The 10746-nt window shown below is 37.5% G+C and overlaps 1 protein-coding gene across 2 annotated transcripts in view; it reads left to right on the top strand.

Annotated features, from left to right (window-relative positions):
- Positions 1-4761: 4761 nt before the first annotated feature.
- barr (non-SMC condensin I complex subunit H) overlaps positions 4762-10746 on the top strand; it is a 31116-nt gene continuing 25131 nt past the window's right edge. Inside the window, exons 1-4 of one of the 2 annotated variants that reach the window (XM_053793843.2) lie at positions 4762-4814; positions 6278-6476; positions 8459-8647; positions 10331-10423. In XM_053793843.2, coding sequence (XP_053649818.1) covers positions 6318-6476; positions 8459-8647; positions 10331-10423 — 441 coding nt within the window. In that variant the 5' untranslated portion in view covers positions 4762-4814; positions 6278-6317. Of the gene's footprint in view, positions 4815-4883; positions 5236-6277; positions 6477-8458; positions 8648-10330; positions 10424-10746 lie in introns of those variants that run through there. The other variant, XM_053793842.2, reaches the window with a different exon arrangement.

The following is a 10746-nucleotide window of genomic DNA, read 5'->3' as shown; positions in this document are numbered from 1 at the left end:
TTTTACTTGCTTAAGTTTCCAAATGTTTTGATCCACTAGGTTTAGTTTCACCCCTTACTATAGGAGGGAAATTATTAATTCAGGAAGCATGGAAACTTAAATGTGCTTGGGATGAAATTCTACCTGAGGAATTCATTAACAAGTGGGATGAATTAATTGGTGATTATGAAAAAATTCCAATGTTGGAGTTCCCATGCAAGGTGGCCAATCCAAATGGGAAAAATGTACTCCACATTTTTTGTGATGCTTCAAAATTGTCATATGGAGCAGTTGCTTACCTTCAATGTAATAGTGTTATTTCTCTTATGTCTAAGGCTAAAGTGTCTCCAATTAAATTGCGCACCTTGCTTCAGTTGGAATTAACAGCCATTTATGTAGGTGTCAAATTAGCTAATTATATAAGAAATAAGTTGCAGGAGATAAATATTAGCGACACTGTAATTTGGTCTGATAATGAGGTATCCTTACAATGGATTCGTAATGGAAACAGTAAAATTGTGTACGTACAAAACAGAGTCGCTGAAATTAACCAGATGCAAGAGAAGTATAATAGTTTGGGTCAGCATATGTTAACATTTAATCATATACCTGGTGAGGAGAATCCAGCTGATTTCTTGTCTCGAGGTTTACCTTATGCTAAATTTGTAAATGCTGTATCATGGTTTAAAGAACCGAGTTGGTTGGTAAATAAAGCTAATTGGCCTGTACAAAAGGCATATATTGCTTCTGTTGTAATTACTGTGACCACCGCTCCAATAGTTTGTCCTCCCTTAGCCGTTGATATAAACAGGTATTCTTCTTTACCCAAACTAATCAATGTAACTAAGTTGGTGTTTAAATTTCTAAACAAGATGAATATTTCATTTAAGTTTTCACATCCTCTTGAATATTGGATAAAGAGGGTACAGGAGGAAATCTATGGAAGTGAGATTAAATTGATGATGGAAAGAAAAATTGTGAAAGGTTCCATAATAGAGAAGTTGGGGCTGTATTTAGAGAACAATGTAATTAGGTGCAGAGGTAGGTTACAAAACGCTGAATTGGATGATTATGCTAAACACCCTATCTTACTGCCCAAAACTCATCATCTAACAAATTTAATTGTTCTAAATGCCCATAAAAATGTAATGCATGGTGGGATACAAGATACCTTAAATTGTATTAGGGAAACTTTCTGGATTCCACAAGGACGGCAAAGTGTAAAAAGGGTGATTAAATCTTGTGTAATATGTCGCCGTGTGGATGCCAGATCCTATATGTACCCAGGTCCTTTCACGGCGCGCATAACGGAGATAAAACACCTCAATTACTGGGAGCGCTTGAGGTTCCTAAACCTGTATTCCCTGGAACGCAGGAGGGAGAGATACATGATTATATACACCTGGAAAATCCTAGAGGGACTAGTACCGAACTTGCACACGAAAATCACTCACTACGAAAGCAAAAGACTTGGCAGACGATGCACCATCCCCCCAATGAAAAGCAGGGGTGTCACTAGCACGTTAAGAGACCATACAATAAGTGTCAGGGGCCCGAGACTGTTCAACTGCCTCCCAGCACACATAAGGGGGATTACCAACAGACCCCTGGCAGTCTTCAAGCTGGCACTGGACAAGCACCTAAAGTCACTTCCTGATCAGCCGGGCTGTGGCTTGTACGTTGGTTTGCGTGCAGCCAGCAGCAACAGCCTGGTTGATCGGGTTCTGATCCACCAGGAGGCCTGGTCACAGACCGGGCCGCGGGGGCGTTGACCCCCGGAACTCTCTCCAGGTAAACTCCAGGTAAACCATTGTCAGATGAGCAATTTGAGTCGTTTAGCAATGATCTCTGGCCGGCCGCAGTGTGGAAAATACTGTATATATTTTCCAGAAATTCAGTATTTATATGTAAATAGATGGCCATACTGTATTTAATAATATTTATGTCATAGAAAACGGAAAGCCTGCGTCTGCGCAGACGAGAGACTCGCCATCTTGGTTTTGAATTGGATACAACGTTAGTATAATGGGAAGAATTTTTCATGCTCTAGAGGTTAAAATTGGATTGACACCTCTCAAATAGGAGGCGAAATTGTTGGATGTGCATTCCTGCATAACTTGAGATATCAGACGACTGGACAAGACAGCTCCATGAACCTCAGATAAGCTCTCTAGATTTGTGTATAATTCTGGCCAGTGTTTTCATAAATTTAGTTAGTGAGGTTTTTCTGAGTATGATACAACTTAATATCCAGTCAAATTGGTGAGTGATATTAAGATACATTTTCCTTCTGTTTTGTATATGTGAATTTATATACAATCATTTTTTAATATACAGTCCACAAATTTATATATTTACCAGCATTCCTGGTGATGTATATTTCATTTAATTAATAGGTCCAGAGCAACTTGTGGATATGACAGTTGTAGGCATCGAAGGGGGACATTTTTGCGACCTAGGTGTCCCAAATTCCTACTTGTCTATGTAACACTGATAAATAATAATTATATTTGTTATCATTTACTGTTATGTACATAATTAGTTACATTCAGATAAATGCAATTTTCCACAAAAACTACACAAAGTTTTAGCTTCTATAACTGTAGTCGGGAGTTTGTTCCACTCATCCACAACTCTATTACCAAACCAGTGCTTTTCTATATCCTTCCTGAATCTGAATTTTTCCAACTTAAAAACAATTGCTGAGAGTCCTGTCTTGGCTAGATATTTTTAGCATGCTATTTACATCCCCTTTATTTATAATAATGTAGAACTATCAGCTTAATAATGTAGAAATCAGCTTATTAATGTAGAACTTAGCTGTACAGAATGCAAAAAGGACTTGGGGGTTATGGTAAGTAGCAACCCCAAACCAAGACAGCAATGCCCAAGCGCGCGCAACAGGGCACACAGATTACTGGGATATATATATAAAAGTGTAAGAAACATAAGTCCAGCGGTTATACTAAGCTTTATATATCTTATGAAGCCAAGGATTCTGTTCACTTTATTGCGAACACTTATGCACTGTCTTGGTTTTAGATTACTGCTAACCAGAACTCTCAAATCCTTTTCGCAATCAGCAATATTAAGATCTACATTATTTAGTTTAAATGTAGCATGGTTATTTTCCTGTCCAATGTTTAGAACTTTGCATTTGTCTATATTAAACTGCATCTGCCACTTCGACCACTGCATCAGTCTATTCAAATCTTCCTGGAGTTCTCTAATGTCCTTGTCAGAATAAATTCGTCAGCCTATTTTGGTGTCATCGGCAAACTTGCTTATATCGCTATTTATTCCCTCATCTACGTCGTTTATGTAGATTGTGAACAACAAGGGGCCCAACACTGACCCCTGTGTAGGTGAATGGTTCAGAGAATCGACAAGTTGATAAATTAGACGCATGTGTCTTATTTATCAACTGACCCCTGTGGAGGAGAGGTGCAGCAGTCGAAGGTGGTGTCACATTTGACAGATCCAAACGTGGAAGTAGGTAATGCCTAAAGGTTAGGCAAGTGAAGAATTCCCTGAATTAAGATCCCAAGATGTTGCTAAGTCTGACAGTGTCTTGGATTTGTTTGGATTTGTCAAATGTGACACCACCTTCGACTGCTGCATCTCTCCTGCCTACAGTATGTTACCTGGAGAGGGTTTCAGGGGTCAACGCCCCTGCAGCTCTGTCTGAGACCAGGCCTCATAGTGGATCAGGGTCTGATCAACCAGGCTGTTACTGCTGGCTGCATGCAAACCGACGTACGAACCACAGCCCGGTTGGTCAGGTACTGACTTTAGGTGCCTGTCCAGTGCCTTCTTAAAGACAGCCAGGGGTCTATTGGTAATCCCCCTCATGTATGCTGGGAGGCAGTTGAACAGTCTTAGGCCCCGGACACTTATTGTGTTGTCTCTCAATGTACTCGTGGCGTCCCTGCTTTTCACTGGGGGAATGTTGCATAAGCCACTTCTTCGCACATATGCTGTATTCTTTTCAAGATTGATCAGGACTGATTACATCGACTCAAGGCTGAGGAAATGATTACCGCAATCTCCTCCTGTTCTTCACAATTCTCCTTTGTATGGTCTGATGAAGCCACTGTTTGGCGAAACGTTTCCTCATTAAAGATACCCAAGTGTTGCACATGTATCTAATTTATCATCAAAAGCCTTACTGAAGTCCATATAGACAATATCATACACAAATAATCCGCACATTGAAGAGAGGAGCTTATGACTACGTTTCGGTCCGACTTGGACCATTTACAAAGTGACTTTGTAAATGGTCCAAGTCGGACCGAAACGTCGTCGTAAGCTCCTCTCTTCTATGTGCGGTTATTTGTATATCGTTCCAGTCACGGTATTGTGCCTTTTTTGTTATTTTTAGACAATATCATGTTCATTACCATGATCTACCTCCTCAGTCAGGAACGCCCTTTTGTAAAACCGTACTGAGACTCGTTGATCAATTTATGCTTTTTAAGATGGCTACAAATTGCCTCAGCAATTATTGATTCCATAAATTTTCCCACTATGGAGATTAGGCTTATTATTGGTCTATAGTTTGAAGCTAAGGACCTGTCACCTGCCTTGTAATTAGGTGATCACATTTGCCATTTTCCACTTATTTGGCACTATGCCAGTTTGTAGTGATATGTTGAAAAGATTAACCAAAGGTTTGCTAAGGTCCTCTTTACATTGCCTAGAATGGGACACTAGGCCTACTACAGTGTTCGTAATATGTCAAGTAAAATAAGTTTATATTTCCCGCGAGATGAGGGAGCCGCGTCTCGCGGAGTCTCGCACATCGCGAGCTCATCCACAGCTTCAAACAACGGCGGGTTCGTATATTTTTTTTCAAATTTTCTCTGACGATTTTGAGATTACATCTGGCTGACGTTAGTGTCTGGATATTAGTGGTGATGGGAGAAGAGGGCGGGGCGGCGAGAGAGGTGGTAATAAAGGCGTGGAAGGCCTTAATAACGAGTGAGGAGCCATTATACCGAGGTCTGAGGCCAAACAACTCCCACACTTGTTTGTTTTGGTTTGACAATTCGCCCGCGCAAACTGGGAATAAATTCAATTTTGCCATCTAAATCTGTATGTATTGGAAATTCCTGGTAATAATTAAGTGGCCAGCGTGTGAGCATTTATTCACACCAGGTTACAAACACACTCGTCTTGATTTATTGTAGAAATCAAGTTTCTTCCAGGAGTCGTGTGCAGAAGGAACATGTAAATCCTGAAGGACAAGAAATACGAGTAAGTTTATTCAGGTACACATATACAGTTGCATAAAGTATCATACATAGCAGCATATGTATACATTATCTAGGATTACTCAATGAAAGTCAAAGTGACTTATTTCCATTGGGGTTCTTGATTCCATTGTGGGTAAATTTTCTATGGTTTTTAGGCCAGAAGGACTTTATTTTTTCTTTATTACTTATGCGTTTTATGCTTTTTATTTTCCTTGGCTATTATAACTTTGTTGTATAATTTTGATATTTTCTTAGGCCTTCATGTATCATAGAATCATTGAATTTTTAACTGAAGCCAAAGTTCTCTTTAAGTTTTTATTTAGGCTTTGCATACATATATACATTTTTTTATATAATGCTCTTGAGGCCACACATGTACACATAAAAGGTACATTATGTAGACTTAACATAGTATAACCCAGTAAGGTCAGTGAATTATTTCATTTGTAAATTATATTGGTTTTTGATAGACAATAATTGTGGTGAATATCATATAAGGAATGTTTTACAGTAGTTGTCCATTTTGAGTGTTGATACTAATGCAAGTTAAGTAATTTGTTCTTTATATCATAAAGTGATATTGTCTTTGAATTTAACTTTGTCTATGTTTGCATTTTTTGTGTGTGAATAATTGTGGTATGTAGTAATTAGATTTTGAGTTTTATTTTGTTGTAAATGTACCTGGAGATGAAAGTGTATTTTGGGGAGGATTCTCTCTCTAGTGTTTAAACAAAGCTTTGAATTAGACCTATTTTAAATTGTTACATTAAGGCTCTTATTTTCCAAGTATTTTTTTGCAATTGATACATTTGCTTCTTAGTAATTACCTATCTATAGTCTTAAAACAGAGCTATGTTTGTGTTATCCCATATTCAGTAATTTCTAATGGCTGTAACAGTTTTTACTTACTCTTTTAATTTATTCCATTCTTCAAATAAAATTTCTTAGTATTTTTCCAGTACCATTTTTTCTTAATTATAAATGTAAATTTTTAATATCAAAATGATAGTCATCAGAGAATTCATGAATATAAATATTTTCAGTATCTTCACTGGTGGCGTGTCCCAACTTGGGCATGCCAAGATGCCGCGCAATAGACAGTCTTCTTTGGGGTTCACCCTGTCTCCAACTAAGCGGCATAGTGTTCTATCCACCCACCACCCTGACACTGTCCGTTCCAGGAGGGATTCTGTTCATGATGTCTCCATGACATCTGATCAAGTTTTTCTTGAAGTACCAGAAGTGAGTATATTGAAAAGGTTGAGTACAGTATTAGCATTTCCTCTTCATCTCTAGCATATTAAGTTTTAAAAGCAATAATAAATATTTTTAAATTGATAAGTTTTTCACAACATTCCATGCTGTGTTCAAAATAATATCATATGGACACTTATGATTAAGATTAATTATTTCATAGCACTGCTTACAAGCTTAGGCATTTTAAAAATTTTACATTCCTGCTTTAAATTTATTATTATATGTGCATCGTAGTTGTCAGATTTGGCACAGTCATGTAAAGTACTGTAGGTCATTATTTAAATTAAAATTTTTTTTGCATTCTATTAAGTTCCAGCAGCAACACAATATTGTGTACAAACCTTTTTTCAGTATATGACTTGTATTTGCATATTGTAGACAAAAATGCATTTGAAAATGCAGAAAAAAGAGGAACAGAATTAAGCTGAGAACTGGTTAGGGAAGCCATGTAGTATGTTACTTCCTGATTGTAGCTACATGAGCAGAACTAAGCTTGCAGTTCCCAAACTTAAATATTTAGTCTGTCCTAAAGTCTCCACTGGTTGTAGCAATTTTATTGTGGCGACGTTTCCCTCTCCAGGAGCTTTATCAAACCATTACAAACAATGCACGGACACAGAGGGTATATATAGGCTTAGTGAGGTGTAATACTGGTGGTAGTAGTAGTAATAATGTTAGTTGTTGTAGTTATACAATATGGTAGAACAGTCAACTTGCACATGAGTAAAAGGTTATAAAAGCTATTACCAACACCACTCCTAACAAAATTATAATTCTTCCCAACAGCTAGGTTGCACTGAATGTTTCTAAAGTACTAGCACAAGCTAACACTAGTCGCCATCACTTCCAGCACTTCAATAAATGATCTAACTAGGACAAAATTCAAGCACTATGAACCAGTCAATGCAGGGGTTTACACTATACCCTGTGGAGGCTATGATAGGATTTATGTAGGTGAAACAGCAAGAAACCTCGAAACACACCTCAATGAACGCATTAATGCATGTAGGAACGATAACATGAACAATGCCTGTGTACAACACTGAAATTCCACCAATCATCTCGTGAAATTCAGGGACGCCCGATTAGTGATCAAAGAAACTAATTTGCGCAGACACAAGTGCCCTGAATCAGCATTAATCACTGTTTCAAACACATAAAACAAAGGTAGCTTCATTGTCTCTGAAGTCTTAGCGAGAATCCTCCTGAAAACAGTAAACCCTGCCATCACATAGTCTCTCCTGCTAATACTACATAAGCACATTACAGAGGAGGAGCACTGAAACAGGCCTTGTCTAATCCAACCTTCAACAGAAATATTTGTCTAACTTATTTTTATGCTACCCAAGTAATAGCTTTTATAACCTTTTACTCATGTGCAAGTTGATTGTTCTACCATATTGTATTACTACTACAACTAATATTATTACTACTACTACTACTAGTATTACACCTCACTGTGAGCCTATATATACCCTCTGTGTCTGTGTATTGTTTGTGACGGCTTGATAAAGCTCCTGGAGAGCAAAACGTTGCCACAATAAAATATCGCATTAGTTGCATTTATGTTCTTTTTACTTAACACTGTATTACTGTTCGGGTGGGTGATAGTAGTAGTTACTGAGAAGCCCGACTGAGCAGCAAGAAAAGAAATACTCATGACAGTGGCTGCACAAAATAAATTTTTGTATCTCCATATTAAAAATGTTTGTACATAAGATTTCTGTTTTTCATTCTCCATTATTTTCTTAACTAGTCCAGTTGTGAATGTTGTAATTTATGTATTCAACAAGGAGAGTGGTGCCACACAAGCCATTCAGTATGAAAGCTTGTTAATATTATAACATTTATCTTTTAGTTACAATGTTTCTATATATGTAAAGTGCTTTTCACATGTTATTCATTGTTTCTATTACTCTTAATATTTAATTGGGTAGGCAGTAGTAATTTGTTAATTTTGTTTTCAGAACAATGATGAGCGGGAGAAAAAAGAACGGCAGTTAAATCGTCTGCAGCAGCAGTTACAGGCGAGGCAGTTTTCATCCCCCAGCATAGTGCAGTCAGATAAACGCAAGTCCCTCAGTGCTGTTGCTGGACTCACTAACCAGCAACTCACAGAGCATTATGCAAAATGCATTCAGCTCTCAGCTGAAAATGTAAGCATTTTAGCGTAGTTATCACCAGACACTGAATTATAATTGATATTTTGTCCATTTCATTCCTAGTTCTGAAACACCATTATCTAGTCAGTAGGAGAATTGATTTTTATTGTAGGAAAAGGAGAAATCTTTCAACAAACTGGCCGTATCCCACCAAGGCAGAATGGCCCAAAAAGAAAAAAGTTTCTTTTTAACTTTAGTAATGTATACAGGAGAAAGGGTTACTAGCCCCTTGCTCCTGGCATTTTATTCAACTCTTATGACATGCATAGCTTACAGAGGAAGAATTCTGTTCCACTTCCCCATGGGGAAAAAAGGAGAGATGTGTGTAAAAATAATCATATACAGCAGTTTTAGGGATTTCTACAATATCCTGATTCTACAAATTACGTGCAAAGTGCTGAAACAGGCCAGTGTTTTATTGGGTATTAAGATGGTAAACTGATAGGTAGAAAATTTATTACTGATTTCTGTTGCCCATACCCATCATTCTGTTTCGTTTTTAGCTAAATGTTAGTCATGTAAAATTTTTACAGTGAGGAGGAAGCTGGAGGCAGTGGATATGTCATGCCTGAGGGCAATGTGAGGTGTAAATATGCAGAAAATTTGTAGCTTGGAGATTAGGAGGCAATGTGAGGATTACTTAAAGTATTATCCAGAGGCTGAAGTATTATCCAGAGGCTGAAGTATTATCCAGAGGCTGCAGAAGGGTTATTGAGGTGGTTTGGACATTTAGAGAGGATGGAGCAAAATAGGATTACTTGGAAGGTATATAAATCTGTAGTGAAGGGAATGCAGGATAGGGATCATCCTAGGACAGGATAGAGGGAGGGGGTAAAGGAGGTTTTTTGTACAAGGGGCTTGGACATTCAGCATGCATGTGTGTGTTTGTAAGGAGGGAAGGCAAATGATTTTAGGGACTTGCATTGTTGGACTGTGAGCAACGTAACATTTATGAAGGGATTCAGGAAAACTGGTTGGCTGGACTTGGGAAGTACAGTGCCTGCCCTCTGAAGGAGGGGTGGAAATATGTTGCAGTTTTTTTTTAATTGTAGTGTAGTATTGGCACCCCTCTGGCAAGACAGTGATGGAATGATTGATGATGAAAGTTTTTCTTCTTTTTTGGGCCACCCTGTCTTGGTGGGAAATGGCAAATGTGTTAAAAAAATTATTATTATTATTATTATTATTATTATTTTTATTGTTATTCTAGGCAAGGAAATAGTTGCTCACTCTTTTTCACTGTTGAGGTTAGTGGTAACGAGACAATGATACAACCATTGGTGATGCCATGATGAATGCAGTGATAATTTGAAGTCTTTGGGGCACCTCTTAATGAATCCTGTTTTTTTTTTTTATTTTAGTGAAACTTAACAACAGGTTTGTTATTCATGATGTTGGCATTCTCAGAACACAATCTTTTTCTTTCATTTCTGCCTTTCCATCTACTTAAAGTACCAGAAGTAATTATTCCTAATTTATCTTTCTTATTCATTCTAGCTTTCCTTGTGCAAGTCTTCACTGCTGATCTGACTCCCGCTTGCAATGGATACTATATGTTTGACACCTTCAAGTTTGGCCACTTTAAGAAATATATAAAATATGCCTGTAGCTTTAAGAATTTACAATATTTTTCTCCTACAGCTTTTTTTGATCTTTTTTATTCTTTTTATTTTCCAGAAAATCAGCGTAAAAAATGCATTTAATTTGCAGCTCATTGACTATATGTCTGAAATGCTTCGAAGAAAAGATTCTGATATGAACAACTTTCAGGTTAGTTTTGGTAACTTTTTATTTATACCTTTGAGCTATATTTTTAGTACTGTATATTTTCTCAACTGTTATGAAGAATATAGTTTGGGTATTTAGAGAGGATGGAGCAGAATAAGATGAATGAGAAAGAGTATAAATCTTTGGTGGGAGGGAGAAGGTGTAAAGTTCATGCCAGGAAGCATTGGGGGTAAGAGTTAACCCCTAAACGGTCCAAACATATAAATACGTTCTCTCCCGTAGTGCCCCAACTTTTTTGAGAAAAAAAAATAGTTTTATTTTAATAGGAATAAAGAGCATATGGTGCCCAGGCATCCCCAATTTTT

Source organism: Cherax quadricarinatus, chromosome 65, assembly GCF_038502225.1.
Source record: "Cherax quadricarinatus isolate ZL_2023a chromosome 65, ASM3850222v1, whole genome shotgun sequence".
NCBI classification, from domain to species: Eukaryota; Metazoa; Arthropoda; class Malacostraca; order Decapoda; family Parastacidae; genus Cherax; species Cherax quadricarinatus.
The sequence above is the reverse complement of the archived record's forward strand: the minus strand, read 5'-3'. Positions and strand labels throughout refer to the sequence as shown.